This window comes from Trematomus bernacchii, unplaced genomic scaffold, assembly GCF_902827165.1.
Source record: "Trematomus bernacchii unplaced genomic scaffold, fTreBer1.1, whole genome shotgun sequence".
Classification (NCBI taxonomy): domain Eukaryota; kingdom Metazoa; phylum Chordata; class Actinopteri; order Perciformes; family Nototheniidae; genus Trematomus; species Trematomus bernacchii.
In genome coordinates this window covers 3,509,242-3,535,995 of record NW_022987607.1, presented here as the reverse complement: position 1 = coordinate 3,535,995, position 26,754 = coordinate 3,509,242, and the positions used below count along the sequence as shown (strand labels likewise).

The 26,754-nt window shown below is 38.8% G+C and overlaps 2 protein-coding genes across 3 annotated transcripts in view; one reads left to right on the top strand and one right to left on the bottom strand.

Moving 5' to 3' along the window:
- Nucleotides 1-18,779, top strand: part of col22a1 (collagen, type XXII, alpha 1) — an 82,831-nt gene extending 64,052 nt beyond the window's left edge. The window contains exons 56-66 of one of the 2 annotated variants that reach the window (XM_034130992.1): nucleotides 1,713-1,766; nucleotides 1,925-1,978; nucleotides 8,126-8,197; nucleotides 8,295-8,330; nucleotides 8,419-8,463; nucleotides 9,690-9,869; nucleotides 10,903-10,969; nucleotides 11,149-11,331; nucleotides 12,748-12,825; nucleotides 13,417-13,610; nucleotides 18,708-18,779. In XM_034130992.1, the coding sequence (XP_033986883.1) occupies nucleotides 1,713-1,766; nucleotides 1,925-1,978; nucleotides 8,126-8,197; nucleotides 8,295-8,330; nucleotides 8,419-8,463; nucleotides 9,690-9,869; nucleotides 10,903-10,969; nucleotides 11,149-11,331; nucleotides 12,748-12,825; nucleotides 13,417-13,610 (963 nt within the window). In that variant the 3' untranslated portion in view covers nucleotides 18,708-18,779. Of the gene's footprint in view, nucleotides 1-1,712; nucleotides 1,767-1,924; nucleotides 1,979-8,125; nucleotides 8,198-8,294; nucleotides 8,331-8,418; nucleotides 8,464-9,689; nucleotides 9,870-10,902; nucleotides 10,970-11,148; nucleotides 11,332-12,747; nucleotides 12,826-13,416; nucleotides 15,569-18,707 lie in introns of those variants that run through there. The other variant, XM_034130993.1, reaches the window with a different exon arrangement.
- LOC117482861 (collagen alpha-1(IX) chain-like) overlaps nucleotides 18,350-26,754 on the bottom strand; it is a 28,039-nt gene continuing 19,634 nt past the window's right edge. The window contains exons 24-37 of the mRNA XM_034131085.1: nucleotides 26,661-26,714; nucleotides 25,849-25,893; nucleotides 25,667-25,720; nucleotides 25,504-25,557; nucleotides 25,290-25,343; nucleotides 24,880-24,951; nucleotides 24,739-24,774; nucleotides 24,584-24,628; nucleotides 24,451-24,483; nucleotides 22,998-23,144; nucleotides 22,227-22,281; nucleotides 21,921-22,115; nucleotides 19,569-19,655; nucleotides 18,350-19,008 (exon numbers count right to left, since the gene is read on the bottom strand). Of these exons, the coding sequence (XP_033986976.1) occupies nucleotides 18,803-19,008; nucleotides 19,569-19,655; nucleotides 21,921-22,115; nucleotides 22,227-22,281; nucleotides 22,998-23,144; nucleotides 24,451-24,483; nucleotides 24,584-24,628; nucleotides 24,739-24,774; nucleotides 24,880-24,951; nucleotides 25,290-25,343; nucleotides 25,504-25,557; nucleotides 25,667-25,720; nucleotides 25,849-25,893; nucleotides 26,661-26,714 (1,137 nt within the window). The 3' untranslated portion in view covers nucleotides 18,350-18,802. The remainder of the gene's footprint in view (nucleotides 19,009-19,568; nucleotides 19,656-21,920; nucleotides 22,116-22,226; nucleotides 22,282-22,997; nucleotides 23,145-24,450; nucleotides 24,484-24,583; nucleotides 24,629-24,738; nucleotides 24,775-24,879; nucleotides 24,952-25,289; nucleotides 25,344-25,503; nucleotides 25,558-25,666; nucleotides 25,721-25,848; nucleotides 25,894-26,660; nucleotides 26,715-26,754) is intronic.

Here is a 26,754-nt window from a genome sequence, read left to right as displayed (position 1 = left end):
CCATTGAAATTGCATATAGGCAAATACAAACTGTGTGTACACCTTTGTATTCTAACCCAACTTGAAGTCAATTAAGCGTATTTTCAAAGCCTTGAATACTGAACTGCATACACTGTATTTCAGCAGCTTGTTAAGTCGGCAGCAGGGGTGTCAAACTCAAGGCCCGGGGGCCAAATCCAGCCCGCGACTTCATTTTATGTGGCCCGCAAGAGCTTGCCAAGAATATAATACGTTTATTACACGGTTACATGCTACTTTACAGAATATCTATATATGTTCATTTTAATTAATTTCTTATCTTATAGTTATTTTTTATTTTTAATTTTTATCTTTGATTTATCCTTAATTTTATTAATCTGTGTGAATCTGTGCTGTCCTGTTTTTCAATCTCACCCTGTTGCTGATAAACTACTGAATTTCCCCACGGGGATAAATAAAGGTCCATCTTATCTTATCTTATCTTACAGAAGCATGTCGCCCATAAACTATATGTCCCACAATGCATCTCATTTTGTGACATGCGACTGAAGAGACTTGCAATGATTTGCCCTAGACTTCTGCTTTCAGACCTAGTTAATTATGAAGTAATTATGAAGTTATTCCCAATAATAATCCAATGCAGAGGCAATAATATAATATAATACATTATTTCATATATATTATGTATTTATATATGTATATTTATATAGTTACAACCGGCCCTTTGAGTGCAACCATAATGCTAATGTGGCTCACGATGAAATTGAGTTTGACACCCCTGGTCTACAGTATATCACACACACAGGTAAAAAAGTTGCAAAAAGTAACTACTTCATATTTAAAAAGAATGCAATCCTGAGAATTAACCTGTTCCACTCTGAGCTGTTACCTCAGATGTCCTCTTGGCATTTACTCTGTTCAAGTAATACACGTGTCCCCACAGCAAACATTTGTCTTCCCTTCTAAAAACCTATATGCCATTCTTTTCTAATGCAGAATCCATTTATAACTCACCCAGTCCCTGCGAATAATCATATTTCTGCCTGGAACCAATCCTCAAGTGATGGAGGGAATGCAGATACAACTCCTCCTGAAATTAAAACAGGTTTTGGACAGAATTCAAAATGTGCAGCACAGTATTTAATCACGCATGTAAGGCTAGATCTCCATTAGCAGCAGAGTAACACTTTGAAGCACAGCAGCTATATATATTTTTTAAGTTGTGCGGAAGTCTTACACCATATATCTTCACAGAGTGACAACTGAAATCCCTCTCACATACACATTTTAAGGCTGCAGCACTTTTGTCCCCCCATTTGTCTGGTGGCAGGATATAACACTTCATCAAAAGAAATAAAACCATGAACCCATCCTGCTGCTGCTGCTGTGGGGTTTAGAGACTAAATGTTCTTGCAGCATGACTCAGGAAATAAGAATATATTTCCCACCTCCATTCAGAATAAAAGAACGAGATTAAACTCACGGTAGACGCTGTTTTCCAATAAATATAAAAATGAATGGACTTCGAATCAGGGGTTCGAGTCCCACTGCAGTCAGCATGTCGTTGTGTCCCTGAGACACTTCACCCCAAATTGCTCCTGTGGGGATTGCCCACAGAACTGAATGTAAGTCGCTTTGGATAAAAGCGTCTAACAAATGTAATGTAATGAATACAAAATCAATTCTACCACTGTAAAACACATACTAACACTGTCTATGTGTCTGTGTTGCAGGGCTCTATGGGAACTCCAGGCAGAGAAGGACTTAGTGGACCAAGAGGAGAGCCGGTGAGTCGTTTTGAATCACCTGCAGACCGGAGACACAGCACAGTGTCAGGCAGACGGATGGATACAGACATGAAGTGGCACTCACGTCGTTTCTCTTGCTGTCCTTACACATCACTTTTTCTCATCCTGTCTGTTTTGTTTTCCCATCTCCATCCCAGGGAAAGCCAGGTGAACCGGGTCCATCGGGGAAATCAGGACTCCCTGGAACTCCTGTGAGTTTTCTTTTACTACTTACATTATCTTAAATTATGCAACAGACACGTGGATGGCTGACATACAATAGAAACCAGAGGCGAACCGTCAGGGCCTTCAAGGTATTCAGAGAATACCCTGGAACACTCAGATCAAACAAACGAAAAATCGATTTAATTATATAAATCAAATATTATAAAATGTATATAAAATGAATAAATGAGAATGGTATCTGTGTTGTTGATCTGTAATATTACAGTGTTACATTGATTTGTTTGTCCTTCTCGGTCCATGCACGACGCATTTCAGTGGTTTTGTGTTAGAAAAGAAATGCTACCAATTGTTCTGGGTCTCTGGGTAGAATATCCTTCAACCAGGTATTCTATATCCTTGATAGAATGCCCTGGCCGTTGCACTGAATGAGAGCGTACCTTTGGATTGACAGTTTGATCAACCAATCATATATTGATTTGTAGCCAATGGGCGTATTCTTTCAGAGTTCCCCTCGGTTCCAGGGTATTCTAGAAGGCCCGGTAGTTCACTGGCTCGAGACAGAGGATCTTGATAAATGCCACGTAGCAATTCATTTGCCGTTTTATTGTTTTTAACGTTGAAATGGCAAGTGCAACAGGTGAAGATGATGTTGTTGTGAGTACCCTTTTCAAGACGACAATTCAGTGAAAAGACGGACATTATAATGGTGGGGGGGGGGGCGCGGCGGGGTGTTTGTGTGTCTACAGAAGGTCCAGTTGCGATAGACACGGTTCACCACTGATAGAAACACCAAAACACTGTTTGCAACCTTTAAATAATAACAAACCAATGAATGATAGTGAACAGAAATGTACGGAAGTCTTGAAATGCCAACTGTAAGAACAACTCATTTTGTTGATCTATTGTCCGTATCAAAGGAATCTGTTTTTTTTAATGTTTTTTATGATTTTAAGAATAGGTGAAAAATAATAATGTGGGAAAAAATAAGTTTTTGTTGTAATTTTTTTTTTGGCCACAAGATGTCCTAAATGGGACTAACAAAATATTAACGCTGATGAATAGTTATTTCTTTAAAATAAATAAATTGATTTGATGTTACGTAACTTTAACACGCAGTATATGTATCTTGTTTTTGAGTGCATGTAGACATTGCAATTAACCTGGAAGAAGTAACCTTTGTCTTATTGGTGAAGTTGTGCATTTCAGCCCCTTGTGGCCAACATGAGTATTACATCAACACATATCTGTTACCACAAAAGGGTAGCAGAAATATTATCCTGGCAAAACCTTTTTTCACCTGTTTTTAAATCATACACACAGGAGAAAAACATCACAACATGTTTTTTCTTATACTTGCCTCTCAGGGCTTCCATATATTAAATACAGGAGAGCTAATAGAATAAATAGAGCCTGCAGGGACTGTGTGTGGGATGTATCTGAAGGTGAGAGGAGGGTGTGAATTATTTCTGGAGGAGATGAGCTGTCACCTGATGATGAAAGATGGGAGTAAATGTTGTCCTGACCTGGCAGGAACATCACCTCCCAGTGGGGGGGTCGGAGTCGAAGGAGTTCACCGTGTTGTTGCCAGTAGAAGAAAACTGACTGACTGCCAAGTAATATCAGAGCACAGGGAACAGGTGGGAGGAGAGCATCTTCACAGGGAACAAGGTGTAATATGGCCTCGGCATGATGGGATTTAATGAGTGCATCTATAGAGAAATATGTATATAGAATCCCTGGTGACAGAAAGTCTGAATTATATGATGATGCAGAATGAAGGGCATTTGGGGATAGCGATTGCCGCATGTCTCAGGGGAAAAACCAGGACTTATTGTACTTTATTTAGAGATAGGAGAAAGAATAAAAGGGGATTAACGTGGCACCTTTACACCTGGCATTACCTGTAATCAATGCGAGTGGCATTGATTGAAAAATGCAACTAATCCAATGGTAAATACTTCCAAGTAATAATGAAGATTTAATCACCAGAACTTCAGAGAGTGGCCAGAACCTAGTGGTTTTGTAGAGAGCATAGATTACGGCTTCAGTTCCTTGTTGGAAAAGGCTGCTTTATGACAAGGTAAAGGGGTACAAGGTAATATTCAAAATAAAGACATTTAAATAATTATTTTCACTATCTTGTAGTATTGGGTCTTCTATGGTTCAAGACAGCTTTACTTTGAAACCAGCAAGCCGTTAAGCAGACCATTGTGTTACCAAAATTGGTCACAATTCATAAAAATATAATGTTAGAAATTGGGATTAAAAACCATATCAGCAAGCGCCGTGCACAACTCTTTATTTCTGATCATTTAGCTACTTGTGTAATAGAGAGGCGAAGTCCGGCCCTTCTACTTCCGACCCATGGGACCTTATTTCGGAAGAATTATGTATTGAAGTCAATGGAGAGAGAAAGATTATCTTTCGATCCCGTTTGAATTGTGCCACAAATTACACATATGATGTTTGTCAATTTAAATAATAATTTCCATGTCAAAAAAGTCACAGTTTGTCGTAAAACTGTTGAAATATAAGACTATGAAAAATAGGCAACTAGAAAGACTACAAATCCCAGAATCCCGGTCCCGCTTGCTGGCTCTTAGGAACCGACTAACTCCCCTTGTGTGTATGCACAGCTCTCAACATGCCCAGACTTGGAGTGATTTTCACCTCTTTTAATACTTTCCGCCTCATTCTGAAAGAAAGAAGTGAAATGTGCCAACGTGACGGCCGTCTGGGTGTGTGGTGCGAGACGGGAGATGGAGTTCATTGAGCGGTTTCACACAAACAAAGTGTTACTTCACAGTTTTACGACACATTTGTATTTTTTTGACTTGCAAATGTATCTTTTAAATTGACAAACATCATGTGTAATTCGTGGCACAATTCAAACGGGATCAAAAGATAATCTTTCTCTCTCCATTGACTTCAATACATACTTTCTCCGAAATAAGGTCCCATGGAGGAAAGGGAGGGACTTCACCTCTCTATATGAGCTTTACACGTGTCCTTTCAAAGAGCTGTGCTATTCCTCATTAAGCTTTAGGAGCTCCTTATGTACTCTCAAATGTTGCTGAGCTCACAGAAGAGGTTCATTAAAGTCAGCGAGGGTTCGGTGATTACTGAGTTTATTGGGTGACACTGGCTCCTGGGGATAGGGATGAAGAGGAGGAGGAGGAAGGCAGAGGTCAAGATGATAGATATAGAATGTCACAGAGATAACAAGAGATAGTGGGAGCTGAGAGTGAGGAGAATATTACATTTGGACTGAAATAGAAGGAGCAATACACTTCTTCAGGGAGAGCAGGGGTGTCCAAACTACATTTTGAAACGGCCCTCAGCTAATTAAAAAAAGTATAATAAAATATGGCCCACAAATAAAACGTGTGCTTGTCTTATATTGTACTTCTGAAATATATATACGTGAAGAAAAAGCCCAATAACTTAATTACATAACAAGCTTGAAATAGACCCTTCATATTTCCCCTTTTTATGAGCAATCTGAGGCTTTTGTTTTAAGGAATGAGCTTTTAACTAAATAAATGAAAGCCTAAAGGAGAGCTCTTTGTGTTTCTTAAAGCATTTTCAAGTATCAAGAATAATTTACCTACATTTGATTGATTTTGCTCACTTATAACTAGGGCTGTCCCGAATACCATTTTTCGGGCTCCGGATATTCGGTAGTAATCAGCAGCGAATATTCTAATATTCGGCCCCCGCGGGGGGGGGGGCGTAGTAATCAGCAGCGAACCGCTTCAACACGTGTATTTCGGTTTATTCACGGCATTCATTTAGTTATTCTACAGTATTGTTGTTTTATAGTTATTTGTTAATGTATATACTGTAACCCAATTTATGTTCTTTGAAATTGAAAAGGATATTGCATTGTGTTTGTTACTTTTGTTGCAGTTGTATATGTCTTAAGTGTAATTTGGCTTGGCTTTCTATTTTGTATGGATGGACATGCTTTTATTTTGAAGGAGAGTTAGCGCTGTTGACAGGAAGTTGTTGTTGCTATGGAAACAACGTGACGGAGATCAACCTGAGATCAACGGAGAAAAAGTTATATCTACTGTACATATAAAGACGGAGAAAGTAAACGATAACGTTTATGGTTAAGTGTTAGCACCCCCCGAAGAGGCACAAGCTCTTACGTTGATATTGGAGATTTCAATAAATTCAATTTGAAAAAGAAAACGGGAAAAAAAAAATATATATATATCCGAATAACGAAATTGAAACCCGAATAGTACTCCAACGAACGAATATTCGGATATTCGGATAACTCATTTTATGAGGCAGTATACCTCTAGTGAGTGGCCCAGCCCTTCGTATATTTTTCTGTATGTGGCCCTCGGTGAAAACAGTTTGGACACCCCTGGATTAGAGGAAGGTTTCTCAGGAGGAAGAGGAGTAACTAACTGCAGGGTGGATGACATGCTGCCAGCTATCAGAGAGGAGAGGATCAAATCAGTCAGCAGAGGGAGCAGATGATCAGAAATAGCCTGGAGGAGGCAGAGAGGAGATGGAGATAGATTTCAGTGGAGAGGAGGTATTTAGAGGAAGGATCAGATGTTTACCACACAGAGAGAGGAGGAGGCAGTGAAGCAGAAGAGGTAGTTTCAACGATATACAGATCAGTATGGAAGCCCACAGAGGACTTTCAAAATGCAAATTTCTTAAAAGCATCAACTTTCCTAAATATAAAAAAAAACATTACAAAAGGAAAAAAGTGGTCAGTTTTTTATTTTAAGTTGTATCATTTCAAATGTTTTAATTTTACATTCAAATAAAAAAATGTAAATGTATAACAATAAATGAAATAAATACAAATGAAAACAGCGTTAGACATTTCATTCTCAAAGACTTACAGTACCCTGCATTACAGTGGACAAAATATTGAATTTGAAGTAATTTGAATATCAAAAATGCGATGTAATCGATGAAGCTTTTTCCATTTTTGCAAGCATTACTTAAGTGACAATGTTCTAACAATTAGAACATTACAATTAAAACAGCATTACACAATTTTCATTATTAGTGTTGCCAAAATAACGTAATTTACTAAGAACTTTAAAATTCTAATTAAAACAGCCTTTTACTTTTAACCTGCTCTACAGTGGAATATACTCTCTAACACATTCCTTAATTCCAGCTTGTCTTCAGGCCCATGTGTCCTCTGTAAATATGAATTGTAATCTCTTCAAGCTGCTATGTCCCGCCACAAGATTGGTTTATGAGTTGTTTGTTATCCAGGCCACTTGTAGCATGTTGATAAGAACCCCAGCTAAATGTTAATCTTCCTGAATCCTCAGTAATGAGCGGTACTGTACATGACGTGTGATGACCGGCCATTTCTCTGCTGTCACAGGGACAGAGGTGGGAAGTAGTGGAGGACAAATACCTTGTTACTGTACTTAAGAACATTTTTCTGGTATCAGTACTTTACTCCACTACTTATTTTTCTGACGACTTTTTACTTTGACTTCTTACATGTTGAACACAAATAGCTGTACTTTCTACTTCTTACATGTTGAACACAAATACCTGTACTTTCTACTTCTTACATGTTGAACACAAATACCTGTACTTTCTACTTCTTACATGTTGAACACAAATACCTGTACTTTCTACTTCTTACATGTTGAACCCAAATACCTGTACTTTCTACTTCTTACATGTTGAACACAAATACCTGTACTTTCTACTTCTTACATGTTGAACCCAAATACCTGTACTTTCTACTTCTCACATTTTCCAAACAGGCTGGTTCCTTTAGTTTGAATGTGTGTTTGGTGGCGTGATCATTATTATTTAGAGTCATTGCGTGCCTATTGATTTGAACACGATCCGTGTATCCATCATTTTCTGGTCTTCTCTAAAGAAGAGGGACCAATGAAAACGTTGTCATGTTGCCGTTGTTCAGCATGGAAACATTCATTAGCTAACAATGACATTATTGTTCTATTAATATAAAGGGAGGTCAGGTACTCTTTAAAACAGCTGCTAGTTATGGGTACTTTTTACTGAAGTACATTTCAAAGCCCTCTTTACTTTGACTTGAGTAAAGAAGTTTAGTCAGTACTTCTACTTTTACCAGAGTATTTTTAAACACGAGTATCTGTACTTCTACTTGAGTAAAGGATGTGTGTACTTTTGCCATCTCTGCACAGGGAACCCGGGGAGACAAGGGAGAGCCCGGAAACCCCGGATTGCCAGGCTTTAGTGGCCCTAAAGGCCCCTCGGTGAGTGGGACATTTTATATTATTGTATTCCAACTTTAAATGCAGCTCAGAAATATGACCGGCTGTTGGTAACGCCAACTTTTATCTTGATTTTCAGGGTCCATCTGGTCCAGTCGGCCCTGAGGGAAAACAGGTAAGAACCTCATAAATCTGTATATGAATAATATGATATTATATTAAGAGATTTGTTCTTTATATGTATGTTTTTTTGTGATTTGTAGGGTATGCCAGGCAGAGTTGGTGATCGTGGTACCAAGGGAGAAAAGGTGAGTTCTAGAAATGGAACAAATAGGAAAAGATCATTCGAATATGCACTTTAAACGTGCTCAAAATAGATAAAAACATGTATCCTAAGTGACTCAACAAAAGGAACCAAATGAATCAGAGTAACACACATCTAGTGGCGCATTTCCACTACAGCGCAGTTTAAGCGTGCCGTGCCGTGCCGTGCCGTGCCCGGCCCGTTTTTGGTTGCGTTTCCACTAGGCGTAGTTCCGGCTAGCGGGTACTTTTTCACAATTTTCTGGCTCTCCAAAATCCAGGTTCTTTCCGGGCCAACAACCGGGCTGAGTATGCTAAACTAGAGAGAGAATCGCTGGCAACTACAACAAGATGAACATATTTGACCGTGATTTAATTGTAATAGACGTTTCAAAATGATGCCGAAGTAACAACATACTGATACCGGTTAGTAAAAACCATGAATTAATGCTTTGTCAAGTCTGCAGACAGACGGCAGGCGAGAAACCTTTTAAAATGCGTGTTTTCTGAATGGAGATTGGCTAAGCTAACGCAGTATATGCTCCGACCGTCCACACTCACAACAACGGCCTACAGACATAAATAAAGCAGCGACTGTATTCACCATGACACAGGCAGTCTGTGGTTTGTACTTGTTTCACTTCTAGTTTCTGAACAGATATGAGGAGCTGTGAGCTCTGAGTGCTAACAGCTAACGGCTGATGTTGGTTTTGTGTTTCACATTGAAGATGACGTCACGGCTCCGCCTACACTGCGTTACTATAGTTACTGCTCCAGCTACTAAACTGTAATGGAAACGCAGCATAAAGTGAGCCTGGCCTACCAAGGCCTAACTATACCGTACTAAGCCGTGCGAGGTCCTGCAGTGGAAATGTGCCATTAGATGCACTGCTACACTTAAAAACATATTAAAAGTGAATAAATGGAAAAAAATTACCTTTTTTAATTTGCATTCTTAACTCAAAATTGTAGGTACAACGAATGTGACATTTTTAAACCTTGGAATAGGATTTACATTTTTTTTTAAAACATTTTCTATATTGAACTATTATATGTAATAATAATAATAACAATAAATAATTAAAATCCAGTTTAAATGAATGTGTTTGTAAGAAATGCAAAACTGCCAAAAAAAAGAATTAAATGTAGAAAATGAAGCATTCTAGATCATTTTTCATCAACAGTTTACGGTATAGTTTTTAACCTGTATAATTTCTGTGATCTAACTCAGGGAGACGGTGGTACGAAGGGAGATAAAGGACATTCAGGAGAGTCAGGTATGCCCGGAAACCCCGGACCCTCCGGCAGGAAGGGCCACACAGGGATGATGGGCATGTCGGGGCCCCCGGGAGAATTGGGCGCTCCTGGGTCACAGGGACCTTCAGGAAACCCAGGGATCCCCGGACAGAGGGTGAGTTTCCTGAACACAGGGGGGAAGAAGTACTTAAGTCCATTACAAGTAAAAGTCCTAGATATAGAAGTAGAAGCCAAAGGTACTTCAAATATCAAAGTAAAAGTATGCAGAATGGCTACTTTCACAGTATTATAGTATGATAAAATACCATCATTCTGTATTAAAAACTAGCAAATACCTGTCTTATGGATTTAAGGTTGTAGTTTGTCAATGTTGAGATAATGTTTAGATACTTTACTCTTGTAAAATACTGGGTTTATTAAGTTAAGCAGGAAATATCACTCTGGTGTTATTTTACAATTACACATGTTTACACACAGCCTAGGAAATATAGTGGAGTTTGAGCATATTGGAGCATACTAGTATACTAGTATAGAAATACTCAAGTAAAGTACGAGTATGTCAACGTATTTGAGTAAATGTACTTTAAAGTGGACCTATCATGCTATATTTGAATAATATAGTGTAGGACCATACTTATATAAGGCATATTTATACTTTTTTTTTTTCAAAATACCAAACAGATCATGTATTTTAGCCATGCCTCATTTCGCTCAATTTGACAATTTCTAGCTCTGTTTTAGCAAGGGCAGATTCAGTGAGAACAGCACCACCTACAGGCCTGGCATATGTACTACAGCGTCTCCAGCGCTTTCGAACAGCAATGGCCGTGGCTGTCTCCTCCTGATTGGTGGAGTTGGCCCAATAGCCGTAGCGCCACCGTCCTGACGTCAGGACAGTGTTCAAATCTGGATCAGTTTTTATCAGATCCGTTGCAGCCCCTTTTTTAGAGATTTGGGTATGGAGGAAAATAGAGAGGGTTGTGTTTTCTGACACTTGGTGAGTTCCCTGGAACACCGGGGACACATATTCATGTAGAAAAGACGTACACAAGTGCATTTTGCATGATAGGTCCCCTTTAAGTCATGAGACCTTTAATGTTGATGCTACAGTAATAAGCACAGAAAAAGCCAATTAAGATGTAGGTATTAATACATTTGTTAAATATATATTTTGTTGTGTGTGTCAGGGAGAGTCGGTATCACTGGAGCAGATGAGACGCCTCATCCAGGAGGAGCTGTCCAAACAGTTAGATGGTGAGGACGAGATGTTTTATATGTATCTCTTCTTTCTGCAAGATTTTTATATAAAATGACATAATACTCAAACTGTCTGTTATGTGTGATTGCACCATCGGGAATGCTTGGAATTTCGCTGTACTCTGTGTAGTGACAATAAAGGAATCTAATCTAATAATCTTTTCTTTTGTGTCCAGCCAAAATGGCCTACCTAATGGCTCAGTTGCAGCCGGCCCATGTGAAGAGTACTGCCGGCCGCCCAGGACCCCCTGGTCCTTCAGGAAAAGAAGGATCTTCTGGACGCTCGGGACCCCCTGGAGAGTCTGGTATGCCCGGACAGAACGGAGGAGAAGGACCCAGGGGACCCTTGGGTGCTAAAGGTAGGACAACGACTAAAACAGCACTTTATTTCATGCTCTGTGCTTACATTAAAGGTCACCTATTGTGCAAAATCCACTTTTGGCCACTTTATGATGTCATAACGATGTTTTGTCTTGTGTAACCAATAGCCAATCACCAACCAAGGTAACCCCCCCCCCCCCTTATCACCTGAATCTCCTCCTAGAGCACCATTGAGTTCTTTGTAACCAAATCTCTCTCAGAGGGGCGTGGGGAGGGGCTCCTTATTTTCATCTGAAGTAACAGACAGAGAATCAGCACTTTGGAAACAGGGCTGAAACAGAGGGGATTATGGGTAATGCTGCAATGATCTGTTTGGTGTTTCAGCCAATCAGAGACAGGTTCTGTATATATCTGAGACCTGTAATATATTGATGGAAAACAGTGTAATAGGGGACCTTTAATTCCTAAACTTGATTACTTGTATTTCTACCATATATAAGATTCCTCGCAGTGTCATATTCTGATTTGTATTTATAGGTTGTGACACACTGCCTCTGAACGTAGCCAAGTGTTAAAAATCTGTATCTCTGGGAATGCAGAAAGCTGTTTCACTGGCAATACTGATCGCAGTCATAACGGCTATTTTTAGCATATCATGCACACACATGTAGCGCTATGTGTGTGTGAATACATATGAATAAGAGGAATTTTGAAATGTCCAATCGTGTAAAAACAACTGGTTATGGATTAATTAAGGTGAACTGACTATATCTAAATGCGATGTCTTGAAATCCTGTCATGACCGTGAGGTTGCCAGGCAACCAGCAGACTCTCAAGGAAGTGGTTGGCCAAGAAATATAGACTGTGACCTCCCCCCCCATCTTGTTTTTCACACTGCGGTTTCTGTAGAGATTAAACAATAAACCCGATCCGTGCTGCATCCATCCCATTAAACATGCATGAGTTGTTTTGACTCAACTGATATCATCAGAGTTGTTTTTTTACACACTTGACATTTTTTACTCCAGAGCTGCATACGATATTATAGCCTCCATCAGTTCACAGGCAGGGTAACACTATCATGGACACGAAGATTTAGTTTTGACATTAAAACCAGCGGAGTTTGCATTTGAAGTTGACTTTTGTCACCCTGAGATAGCTCAAATAAAGTTGTGCAGAGACGGCTATAAAGGCTTGGTACACACACACACACACACACACACACACACACACACACACACACACACACACACACACACACACACACACACACACACACACACACACACACACACACACACACACACACACACACACACACACACACACACACACACACACACACACACACACACACACAGTAATGCTCAAGGTTGTAAGAAGTGTTGATTAATAGATTTAACAGCTTTGAATGTGAAGAAATCACAAAACATATATTTTTTTCAAACTTCCAGGTGAGAAAGGAGGAAGAGGAGAAAAGGGCGAAGCTGGAGCCGGCGACAGAGGAGAACAAGGACCCGTCGGCCCCATAGGTAATGATTCATCTCTTTCTCTTTCTATACAATATTATTATTAGAGTGGTTTAACCCAATTTGGAGCCCCAGATTAAGATAAACTCAACCCTTGGATGTCCAAAAAAAAAGCTTGTTGTGTAAAGAGATTCTGAAAGTTTCAGGAACAAAGATTCTCTCTCTTTTTGATCCATTTCTATAAAAACCTGTCTGAAAATGAGCTGATCAGATTTTGGCCACTTTATGATGTCATAACGATGTTTTGTCTTGTGTAACCATTAGCCAATCAGCAACCAAGGTAACCCCCCCCCCCCCCCCTTATCACCTGAATCTCCTCCTAGAGCACCATTGAGTTCTTTGTAACCAAATCTCTCTCAGAGGGGCGTGGGGAGGGGCTCCTTATTTTCATCTAAAGTAACAGACAGAGAATCAGCACTTTGGAAACAGGGCTGAAACAGAGGGGATTATGGGTAATGCTGCAATGATCTGTTTGGTGTTTGGAGCCAAACACTTCAGAGATATGTTTTTTATATATCTCAGACCCATAATATATGCCTAAAAATAGCATAATAGGAGACCTTTAAGTCATAATTGTTCTTCTTCCTGCTTTAGGTCCAGCCGGTCTGCCTGGTTACGGTAAAGATGGAAGCCCAGGACAGGCAGGGACCCAGGGAGAGCCAGGGAACCCCGGACCTCATGGTCAAACTGGTCCTTCAGGTCCTATTGGCCAATGTGACCCCACCCAGTGTGCCTATTATGCCAGCCTGGCACAAAGACCCCACACCAAAAATGTCAAGGGGACTTAAGTAAGAAGAGTCACAAAGAGCGGCTGTATTTATGAACTTGGTCAGAATCAAGAACTTTTTCAAGATAACCTCAGTACGGAGGGCTGAAGCAGTGCTGCCGTCAGATTCTTTGATTTGTTTGTTTTTGGTAAGAGGGATTAAGCATCAAGAGACTTGTTCACATTTCATATGGGGGTAAAGAGGGCAGCGAACCAGGTGTTTCACTACCATGCTTCATGTAGGGAGATAACAATGATGAAACTTCCTCCTCTAAAACCCCATATCAGGAGGTAAGATTCGGGAGTCTGATATTGTAGCGTTACATCAGTAATCATGTTAAAAAAAGTTCAGCTTTTCTTCGATTTCTTGCAGGATAATGTCTGCACCATGGGTTTTTCTTTCTCTGCCTTACACCACTTTGCATCAGTTACCATTCACATCCACTGTCCTACATTTAAGCAATAGTTGTCAGTCACTGCTCACTAAATTGATCTCTCGCTGTGAGTCTATTGGTAATTACTCAGCCAGGGGAAATATCTCGTCGTTGATGACGAAGGGGGAGGACAGACTGACTCAAATTTAAAATAGTGCTTTTGTGTAGGAGTGTTAACGAGTTAGTGTCAAGAGTGATGGATGACCACTTTTATTCACTTCTTGCTTCCAAGCATCTAGCAGTGATCTTATTTGGCCTTGATTTGCATCCAAAAACATGTAGAAATGTAATTACTTTTACAACAACAACCACTCCCTTTTTAAAATCTGAATGTAGTTGCAATGTGATCTTTTAGACAGTAACAGAGCAAGCATCAGCAGAGCATCACATATTGCCTCTGTCACAACTCAAAAATGAAATCCTTGGAAACGTTTTTTGGTTACCCTAAAGCACACAACCCACACTATAAATCATATTGAGTGATTTGTGTATTATTCAAAGGTAGATTTGAAGTGAAAGTCATTTGAATGTGGTTGAATTATGTGCGAGATTACATTACATTCCATTTGTTAGACGCTGTTATCCGAAGCGACTTACATACATTCAGTACTGTTTGAATGTATGTTCTGGGAATTTGGGGTGAAGTGTCTTGCCCAGGGACACAACAACATGCTGACTGCAGTGGGACTCGAACTTGCTACCCCCTGATTCGAAGTCCAGCCACAGCCTCCCTCATGGATATAAAATGATATTTTTGCATTATTCAGCTCACCCACATAGTTACGTTTAGAAAGAAAGACAAAAGTTGACACAGAAAAACATTTCTTTGTTAGATTTGTACTCCTATGTTTAATGAAGTGGCTCTGGTCTTTCTCTTTCTGTGGGTGCATAGACCGGAGCCGTAAACAGCTTTGAGGAGGTGGTATAATTGCAGTCTTTGTTCACCTTTCTTGAAAAGCTGCTTGTTTCTCAGCCCTTTCTCTAAATGTGTCACTTCCTTTTGGTCCGGTGAGGCTTATTAAGTGCCTGAGCTGTGGCAGCTTTGTATAGACGTTTTTTGTCCCTGGAACCTAAAATTGGAGAGTTGCATCCCTGAATCTTGATGACCAGACCCTTTGTGGTAACCATTTGAAAGATGTTTGGCCTTTTTGTCCCTCATGGACCAATTACACTTCTCCCCAAATCTCACTTGTGCTGCTCATCTAAAACGATGTAATAGCCTCTATCCTATTCTATTATAAGGAACTACAATCATACATTAATAGCAAAAGTGAAATGGGGGATTAATCTCCAAGAAGATAATATAGACATTTTATAACTTTTCACGACAAACAGTATTACTAACAGGTCAAAGTTTATCTTTCGCATACTCATTTTTACTTGCACAAGTTACCAAAGGTAAGGTCACCAATACAAAAGTGAAGTTACTCTGAAACAACTTGGTTTTGAAGATGTTGGTAAAGCAGATTGGAGTGTTTTTGCTGCTCTGGATGCAGGAGCAATTTGTTGAGTTAAAGCTAGGCTATGTTGAGGAAGAAATATCTTACAAAAAAAGTTGAAATCAGGAGCAATAAAATGAAACCTTACAAAAGTTGGTACACTCAGGGGTTTTGTAAGGACAAGCCTCCCTTGGTGCGGTACAACCATCAGCTAATGGTGGTTAATAGAGTGCCACAGTGACGCGTCCTAAAACCCGGAAGTAAGTTAGCATGTTACCACTTCCGGTTCCTTCGACAAAAAAGCAAAGTAATCTCTCCATAGGGTTTTGGAAAATATCTGTAAATAAGGTCTGTGGTTGAGACACATTGAAGACACGGGTCACGTTTTGTTCTACGACATTAAATCCATCAGCAGTGACCCCACTGGTGATTTCTGAAGAGTTGACGTGTCTGAAAAACGATGGTTGTTACCAAGTGGCTGAATAGGACTACAGAAGTTATCGAGGCCGTTGTACGTCATTACACCGAACACGTAAACACTCCCGCTAAGTTTGTTTGCCCTGTTCTGCTTGAAAGCAAGTACCTGAAAATTATAAAAGTAGGGTAGACATGTGGAGATTATCCGGCTGAACAAAACGTGATCCGTCTCTTCAATGTGTCTCAACCACAGACCTTATTTCCAGCTATTTACCAAAATCCTATGGAGAGATTGCATTGCGTTTTTGTAGAAGGAACCGGAAGGAGTTTACTTCCGGGTTTTACGACGCGTCACTGTGGCACTCTATAAAAGCTAATGTTAGCTAATAGTGGCTAAAACAAGCTTATCTTAGCTAACATTAGCTTTTAAAGGCTAGCTCATGGTGGCTAATAAAAGCTAGTGTTAGCTCATGGTGGCTAATACAAGTGAATGTTAGCTCAGTATGGCTAATAAAAGCTAATGTTAACTCAGTATGGCTAATAAAAGCTAGTATTAGCTCATGGTGGCTTGTAGATGCCAATGTAAGCAAAACGTTCAATTTAACATTTATAATTATCAGGTTTATCCCCAGGTGGATGTTTTTTTAACATTTTGAGCAGCTCTGCCTCTTAGACATGTCCTTTTTATCGTCAAATGTTTGTAGCTACAGCTAAATAAATGTGTTTCATGGAAGTGTTAATGAGCTGCTTTAAATGCAATGTACTTACAGTCACTTCAGAATCAGTGTGCGTCCTTAAATGTGTGATTAGAATAAGTTACCTGCTCTGTCAATGGTATCATATCATGTAATATATAGTAGTTTCTTATTGAACAATTTAAACCGTATCAGTATTGCCCTTTTTTTTGGTTGTGTAAATGCTTGTAACAGTTACCAATAGACTGTGTGTTATAGGGAGGGATGGTAAGATGCTGCACACGTACAGCTTCAAATGTTGTAATACATATAAGCCAAACATCTTTCATTATTTTAAATTAGCATGTTCTAGCTAATTTAAAGTTTTTTTTAAGTTATACCGCTAAATTATTCATGATTTGAACCATTAAAAATGTGTTTTAACACATTAGCTAAACTGTATTAACCTGTTTTTTCAACCCTATTGTCCTTATGATTGGTGCTAAAATATGTTAAAGTGGTAGCATATTGTAAGTATTTGAAAGACACATGTACTGTACTGTATAATAAAGACTGGAAAGGATTCATTTTATAATACAAACTTTGCTTGGTTTGTTTGACAGCTTGTCTCAACGTTGTTTGAAAGCCTCTGCTCTGTTCTGTCGATTTTCATTAATTAATCACCTGTCTTCTGGTAAATCAAATTTCACGAACCCGGTGAACCCTTTTTACCGATGCACACAACTTCAAATCCCCTGGCGCGGAGCCACAATAGAATCTATTAAATCAAAGTGATGTCCTTGGGACGGCGGCTACGCTAACTCTGTCCCGCAGCTTGCTAAAGGTCATGTTTGATGTGTGTGTGTGTGTGTGTGTGTGTGTGTGTGTACAGACAGATGTAGGGATGATGTTGTCTGTCCTTTGTCACCAGGCAACAGTGAAATGCCCTCATGAATCCAGATTATATCCATAACAACCCAGGCACCTTGTTTCCATTACAACCAGGAATTTCATTGATTATCCACTCTTTGGTGACACTAAAAGTGAATAGGGTGAATATTTGTAACTAAATGATATCACTGTGAAACTTCCTCAGTTGATTACTTACATTTAGACAATTGTTTTTTGTATTACACGTTTGCTGAAATGTATTGTTTAAATATGCAAATAAGGAGATATGTTAATCTCATTTGCATCAGGAACAAAAATCAGGTAATTGGATTCCTATTTTCTGTTTTTGACATTTATGTTCGAGTAAAAGGTTATCACAGGGGAAATGTTGGCTTTACAAAAAAAGAAATGTTAATATGAATTAGGATCTGAATGATACAGGAACAGACCTCCAGAATATTGATGGAAAGGATGTGGGAAGTTTGGTGTCTGTACAGTAAGTGCTACTGAAGTGGAGATGATTTGAGAAAATGAACTTTAACGATATGTTTTGTAACGATCCTTAAATGTTGCAAAACCCTACATGCACGGGAACATCCGGTATCTTTTATTTTTAGCAATAGATGCATAATCTAATGCTAACTATTGGTGGATTTAGGAGAAATCGTTACAACGTTAGTAACAATAAAGACCTAAATGTGTATTTTGGATGCTGTCTAATAGTGACTCATTAATACGTGCATATATTTGAATGTTAGTAGCTGCAGCTGCTCAAAGATGTTATGCTTCATTGAATGGAAACGGGGATAAAAACAGTAGTGTGACACCCTTCCAAAACATATCACTTTATTACATCGCTTGAAACAATAAATGACAAAATCAGGCAAAACAGGTATGATCGTAAATTAAAAAGCACATTGTTGGATATCTCAGCTCAGCTCTGCACTTGAAGGGACATTTTAGATTTTTGTTTTGGAAACAGACTCAGAACATAGTTCCACTTTACCAAATCCTGTGAGTAGAAGCAATGTGTTTCAGAGAGCTTATTCGAGGAATGCAAAAGTATATTCATAAGAGAAAATCAGAGAGGGTGTAGCTTTAAAATACTTTACAAAATGCTGATATTGGTTTTTCTGAAGACTCGTGGGTGTCTGTCAAACAAGTTGCTTCGGCGTCAGTAGCAGCTTTCTTTCAACATGTGATAAAATGTCTTTCCAGTATTCTACAATTGTGCCTTGTCTCTGTTTCCCTTTGCGTCTCTTAGCTCCACGGTTCAGATGGAGACTTTGAGGGGCTTTCTTCTGAAGAAGCCCTGGTCACTGCAGGATGAGATCTGGAGTGTGTCTCAGTGGTGATGTCTCATGGTTTTCTGTAGCTGGCGGACTTCTTTCCACTGACCATGTAGAACGGGGGAATAGACCTGCTGATACAGGTCGAAGGATCACAAAGCCCCTGAGGCCCTGAAGGCCCTCTTGGACCGGAGGCTCCTGGGACTCCGGGGTTTCCTGTCTCACCGCGTTGTCCATCTTTGCCGTCCTTTCCAACGCCAGGAACACCTGCTGCACCTGAGAAGAAGAGACATTGGACATTTTTAAGAAAAAGTGAAATATTACTTGCAAGTGAAGCTTATGAATATAATATAGAAAGGTGTAGTCTTTCACATTCATTTTTCAACTTAATATACCAATACTTTTTTCAACATGGTATTATTACTATGCTGTGTAATAAAATAAAAAAATACTAAACCATAACAAGTTTCAACATACTATTCTAGGATTTTTTGGGACATACAATATTGTGACTTTTTTCAACATTGTATACTATGATTTTTTCTCAAGATACTATACTATAAAAAACTGTTCAACATAGCATACTATGATATTTTTCAAAACAGTATACTTAAATATACTTTTTGGGGGGGGGGTTTGACAAACTATACAGTGACATTTTTCAAAATGTTCCCAATAATATAGTTTGCATACTTTTTGGGAACATTTTATACTATGACCTTTTTTTCGAAATTCTATAATAAGACTTTTTGGTCACTTTGTATGTATCATTATAGTAGATATTTCCTTAGACATTTTTAATTTGAGTGCCAGTTACTAAAGAGGATCATTCTCACCTTGTGCACCTGGTTCTCCGGTGCTTCCTTTGATTCCTACCCCGTCCTCTCCCTTGACTCCATTATCTCCCTTTTCCCCAGAGTCACCTGCAGGACACAACGTCACAAAGATGACACACAAACTAATGCTGCAATGAAATGAGGAGGCATACTGTTTCCACAGTTATGAAGGGAGGCAATGAGGAAACGTAATATCTCCACTCTGATCTTTCACTGAATCATTGATTGTATAATGTCTTGCATGAGTGTTTCCTTTCCATCTGCTGTGGCAGTGTGAAGACAAAAGTCAAACTCTCTGCTTTTGTTTTTTAAGGCTTCGCTTAACCTCTTAAGCCCGGCGGTCGGACCCCTCCCACTTTTTTAGACAATGTCTCAGGGCTTCTTACATTTTTGAAACTATTAATGTGTAGCACCAGATTAACGGTAAGAATCTCAGCTAACTGAAGATATGAACCATTTTTAGCTAAAAGAAACACAAGAGTAATACCAAGCCTTTGAATTAGCATTTTGCGAAAAGATGCTAACTAATGCTAACGGAGTTTTCCACAGCACTCACTCTCAAAATGCCCTTATTACTTATCGTAACTGCACAAACAAGATATCCGATTAAAGCTGAGACTCCACATATTCCATACATGTAGTGTCATCACTGTACGACCCCGAATTTGCGGAGCTTTCAGCCAGAAAAGAGAAAGTAAACAACATCCGGTTTCAAAAATATTACAATAATTACATCTTACCTTTTTTGATTTGTGATCAAAAGTTGTGTTCAATTTTGATACAGGGTACTTATTATATGTTGTACTTTGGATTCCTGAAGCTTTTAGTCTACTAACCCATCATCCAAGGGTGGTTTTCACTATCTGTAATGGGGTTTTTTTAGGCGGAGATAGAATTTACATGTTTTTACTATGTTCCATATGAATTTATTTTAAAATAAAAACATCTATATTGATTTCTGACACGTCTACATCCAACTCACAGATGTAACCTTGCTTTGAGAAAAAAGATTATTAATTTACCCCTTTTAGAAGTGAAGATATAGTCTTTGTTGTGTTAGTGGCATTTTCGAGCCTGAAAGCTGAAAAACAGGCTCAGGGCTCAACAGGTTAATTTCCTGCCACTGTGTTCTCTGTATGAGTTCTGGATGCTCTCCAGGAAAATAAGAGAAAGGAAAAAACGCTATCACAGCGGTACAGCTTATCTTTCCCACTGCTGGTGAAACTCACGCTGTATTTCCAAAACACTTTTGCTCAATTGTGTTGAAAGAAGCAGTTCTACTTATCTCACAGCTGGCTTGGATACAGTTTTGGGTAACACTTTATATTAAGGTACACATATTCACCATCAACTAGTTGTTAATTAACATGCATATTAGCAGTATATTGGCTCTTTAGTAGTCAGTATAAAACACGTATTAATGCCTTATTCTACATGACCATATTCTACAAGTAATAGGCCATTAGTTGAGAGTTTTTCCTCAATAACCCTCTAATTAGTGCTTATTTATTGTATGGAAGTTGTACATGAGTTTTGGTCTCAATATGCTCAATATGGGCCTAATAAGGCAGTAGTACCACAAGAATAGTAATTCTCACATAATAACACTTAACAAATATGATCTATTCTTTATATGTAACAATACATGAAACTAATGAAGCTCAGCGCAAGTTCAACCAGGAAGACCTTCTTTACTCATTAATTTACTATGCCATGTCACTACTCTCTCTCCTCTCAATAAGTGATCGGGGGCGTCACTCCCCAGCTTAACCAATCACTTCGCTCTATTCTCACAAGCCTATCACAGCGCTCCGCTAACCCTTTTAAATCTGTTCTCCCCCCTCTGACAGCTGTCATTTCAGGTGACTCAACGCAACCGTCCTCCACCCCTTTTCACCTCCTGTCCCTCTGAATCCAGGGTCAAGCTAAGCCCCTCCCCTTCAGACCGGACCTAACTATCCATTCACCACCACCAGGGTCTAGACCCCGGGGGGTTTCATCGGATCGGTTCTCCCCTCCCGAATGATACTCCTGCACAACGGGGCCTAATCGCCAAAACTCCATTACATTCATTCGTGTATTCCTGGCAATAAATATGTATTCTTATCAAAACCGTCTCTCCTGATTGAACACGTGTTAATTGTGTCAAAATAACTCAAAATGTGGTATTTCTAACTCAGAATATGTTCCCTATTTTAAAGTGAAGTCTTGTTCATGACCAATAAGCCAGTAGTTTTACTCTAATATGTTAATGAACAACTAGTTGATGGTGAATATGTGTACCTTAATCTAAAGTGTTACCCATTTTAGTTTTTTGAGCAGTGGAGGGTGAATTATTAGAGACTCACTGACCGTTCTTGCCTGGCATGCCTGGAAGTCCAAAGAAGCCTGGATGACCTTTGGCCCCTGCTGACCCCGGGGCCCCTGCTGCTCCTGATGGTCCAGCTGATCCTTCGGGTCCGGAGGCTCCTACAGGTCCAGGAGTACCAGGGGCACCAAGGGCTGAGGGCCTCTTCAGCATCTCCCTCATGAACTCTGCTAGTTGCTCTACAAAGACGAAAAACAGAAAATGAGCTTGAAACAGGAACGTATTTTCATTACCATGGGTTAGATATGAGTGAGGATATGGATTTAATAAATACAAGTGACTGTATGCACCTTCAACGACGACTGAGCACATTTCCCGAAGCTTGTCATCGTTCACTTTAGGACCCTGTGGATGGATGATTGAATGAATGGATGAACATCAACACGGCACAGCCTAATATATATGACATCATTTTTTATGACAATTTTATTGCAAACAACTCTGACATTTCTTAACATGTCTTGTAACTCTAACATATAATATGATGAAATGTGTGATGATACGATACCTTATTATACTATATTATGAAAGTATCAATTGACAACTAAGTCATACAACTTCATACAACAAGACATCTACATAATATTTTCGTTTTTAGGACACACTGAAGTTGTTGTTTTTTGCCATTTTTATTATGATTCTCTTCACTGTGAAATGATTTGTTGAATATTAAATATATTATATCATACTGTACATTATATAATTGTACATATTTTATGTCAATTTTATGACATCCTATACTAGGATTTTTGTAAACCTTTTGTATAACCGGCTAGCATGTTAGCTTGTCTAGTCATTCCCAACAAATTATTGGATCAGGAAAAATAGGTATTCAAATATTAACAATATAGTTTTGACACATATTTACTAAAATTAAATGAATTAAAAAGTGACCCAAGTCTGTTGACTGTTATAGAATAAGCTATAATATTTAAATTCACCCTCTTAGCTTAGCCTGTTACCATTTTAACATGTACTTATTAGCACACAGTACACCTGAACTTGATTATAATGTATTTGTAGTTTAATATGCAAATAGTGTTTTCAATTATAACACTTACAGGTACACCTCTGGGGCCTGGGGTTCCATGAAGACCTTGTTCTCCATCCAGTCCTCGGGACCCCATTGGACCGGATAAACCCCCGTGACCCGTCTGACCCGGTCTGCCTTCGTCTCCGGTAGCTCCTCGTGTGCCTTTCTCACCACGCTTCAGGTGGAAAAACAACATTCAGATCCCATTCAGAGGAAACTATAAGTCTGAAGGTTAGGATTTGTTCACATACAATGTAGGTTGCTTCCAGAGATGGCAAAAGTACACATCCTTTACTCAAGTAGAAGTACAGATACTCGTGTTTAAAAATACTCTGGTGAAAGTAGAAGTACTGACTAAACTTCTTTACTCAAGTAAAAGTAAAGAGGGCTTTGAAATGTACTTCAGTAAAAAGTACCCATAACTAGCAGCTGTTTTAAAGAGTACCTGACCTCCCTTTATATTAATAGAACAATAATGTCATTGTTAGCTAATGAATGTTTCCATGCTGAACAACGGCAACATGACAACGTTTTCATTGGTCCCTCTTCTTTAGAGAAGACCAGGAAATGATGGATACACGGATCGTGTTCAAATCAATAGGCACGCAATGACTCTAAATAATAATGATCACGCCACCAAACACACATTCAAACTAAAGGAACCAGCCTGTTTGGGAAATGTGAGAAGTAGAAAGTACAGGTATTTGGGTTCAACATGTGAGAAGTAGAAAGTACAGGTATTTGTGTTCAACATGTAAGAAGTAGAAAGTACAGGTATTTGGGTTCAACATGTAAGAAGTAGAAAGTACAGGTATTTGTGTTCAACATGTAAGAAGTAGAAAGTACAGGTATTTGTGTTCAACATGTAAGAAGTAGAAAGTACAGGTATTTGTGTTCAACATGTAAGAAGTAGAAAGTACAGGTATTTGGGTTCAACATGTAAGAAGTAGAAAGTACAGGTATTTGTGTTCAACATGTAAGAAGTAGAAAGTACAGGTATTTGTGTTCAACATGTAAGAAGTAGAAAGTACAGGTATTTGTGTTCAACATGTAAGAAGTAGAAAGTACAGGTATTTGTGTTCAACATGTAAGAAGTAGAAAGTACAGGTATTTGGGTTCAACATGTAAGAAGTAGAAAGTACAGGTATTTGTGTTCAACATGTGAAAAGTAGAAAGTACAGGTATTTGTGTTCAACATGTAAGAAGTAGAAAGTACAGGTATTTGTGTTCAACATGTGAGAAGTAGAAAGTACAGGTGTTTGTGTTCAACATGTAAGAAGTCAAAGTAAAAAGTCGTCAGAAAAATGTACTTAAGTACAGTAATGAAGTATTTGTACTCCACTACTTCCCACTTCTGGTCGCTTCAAATCCATTGTGTTACAGCTATGGTAAGGATCAATTTCTATGTGAAAAGACACTCAGGCAACAGTTAAGTAAACAGTCATGTAAGAAGAGTACAGAGTGTAGTTTTATTTGTTTACCTCTCCTTTGAGTCCAGTGATACCAGGAGGGCCCTGAAAACACACACATATTAGTTTAAAATCCTCTCAAGGACAAGTTGACGCATTTTAACACACATGATGAGATCTCAAAACACCGATTAGCTTCACACACCTGGTCTCCCTTTATCCCGAGATCTCCTGCCATTCCTGTGTCTCCCTGTGTACAAAAACGTAATGAGTCTGTAATTGGCGGACCAGTGTAATCGCTGGAAAAGTGTCACTCAAAAACACGATCAAAATAAATGCAGAGGTTATAATGGTTCTTACCAAACTTCCCTTTGGTCCCATTGGTCCCATATCCCCCTAGAACACACATACAAACACATTATGTACTTCAACTACTCCAACACTTCATTTTCTATATTTGAATATTATACCATAACATAGGTAAAAAGGGATTGTTCTAACCTGATCACCTTTGTGTCCAGTGTGACCCTTCAGTCCTCTGTCTCCCATGTCACCTTTATCTCCTTTGTCTCCCTGAAAATACAGAGTTGTTCATATGCATATTCTACACGTTGATATTTTCCGATTTCTTTTTTCTATAATTTACTTTAAATTGGATTAGATTAGACATGTATTGATACCAAAATAGGAAATTGTTCTGTCAAAGCAGCAGGTTAACAAGGCATTGGAGTCAATAAATACAAAAATTAACAGATAATACATACATATCAACAGGACAAATATATATATCCATCATTGTTAACTGCTTTGTAAAGTATTTTGGTTAATGAAAGTGCTTTGTAAATAAGATTTTTTTGGGATTTCACCGTCAACATTTCTGTTTGTGGAACATAATATCAATCATTTCTCACCACGATGCCTGAAGGACCCTCAGCCCCGAGTGGCCCTTGTTTTCCGGTTTCACCCTGGAAATATATAATCAATAGAGTACAATTTACTTTTGGACTTGAAATGTATGTACTTAAAACCTTCAAAAAAGAGTGCAACTAAAATCAACGAAACACCAAATGCAAAAGAACTGAAACCTTAAAATATCCTGAAACTGAAAAGTAAACATGAACTCACAGTGGATCCTTTCTCTCCAGTGTTCCCATCTTCTCCATTATCTCCAGGCTCTCCCTTTATGAAAACACAGGTTGGGTTTGAACATATAGGACTGGCAGCACACGCATGAATAAAGAACGATTGTAATGAAAGAGTGATCAGATAATAAAACGGATAATCTCACAATCTTTCCAGGAAGTCCAACTGGCCCGACGGGACCCTCAGCTCCGATGTCCCCCTAAAACCAAACAGGGATTGTGTTCAAATGTCTCTCAGCTCAATGTTAATGTCTAATGGTGCGGGAATAACATTCTGGATGCACATTGTGGACATGGTTCATTAAAAAGAGGTGATGAGTCCAATTACGTTTGCACCAGCGGGTCCTGCTACTCCCTGCTTCCCTGGCAGGCCCTATAGGAAAAAATACAAAAATAGGATTTAGTAATACATTTATACTGTATTTTTAAAAGTAAGGTCAATAAAGTATAGAAATCTGGAATATGTAATTGTTTTATTAGTTATTTATTATTCTACTCAATGTGAATTGTTTGTATTCCTGTTACCTGTGACGTGTATTGTATTTATTATTTTATGTATTTGTATTATTATTATTTCTTCTGTGACCATGACCTAACGGGGTAGGGGTGGGGATAGGGGATGGGTATTTGTCTTTCCTGTAACAGACAAATTGTCCTGTACTTTATATAATGTGCTGGAAGTGTAATGTCTGCAAAAAAACAAATACAAATATGTTTTATTTTGAAACACCACTACAGCCTTACTAGTTGCTCTGATTATATATACTAATGCTGCCTATTAGCCATATTAGAGATATCATTATCAACAGTTTTTGAGTTGTAAACAGTGCTAATGTCACTTTTCAAAGTTGTAATTAAGATTCGATGGATCTGGTGTTTTTAAAAGCTCTATTATCTCTGGCTTTGACCGTACTAATACCTCTTTCTATAATCATCCGCTTGCTAACATGCTTGCTAACATGCTAATACACTTCAGAGATGTGTTTTGTGCTCTTTGGCAGCCCCTCTGGTGATAAGCTGTAATTGCAGGTGTTTTTATTCTGGCATACTGTACATGTTTACACAGGACTTTTTTTAAGGTTCTCACATTTAACTTTATGATATAAAAACAACAATGAAAGAAAATGAAGTCAGACTTACAGGAATACCCACAATCCCCCTGAGACCGACAGTCCCAGCAGTGCCAGCTTCTCCCTGTTGAGAACATTGTATGCATCACAATTAATAATAATTG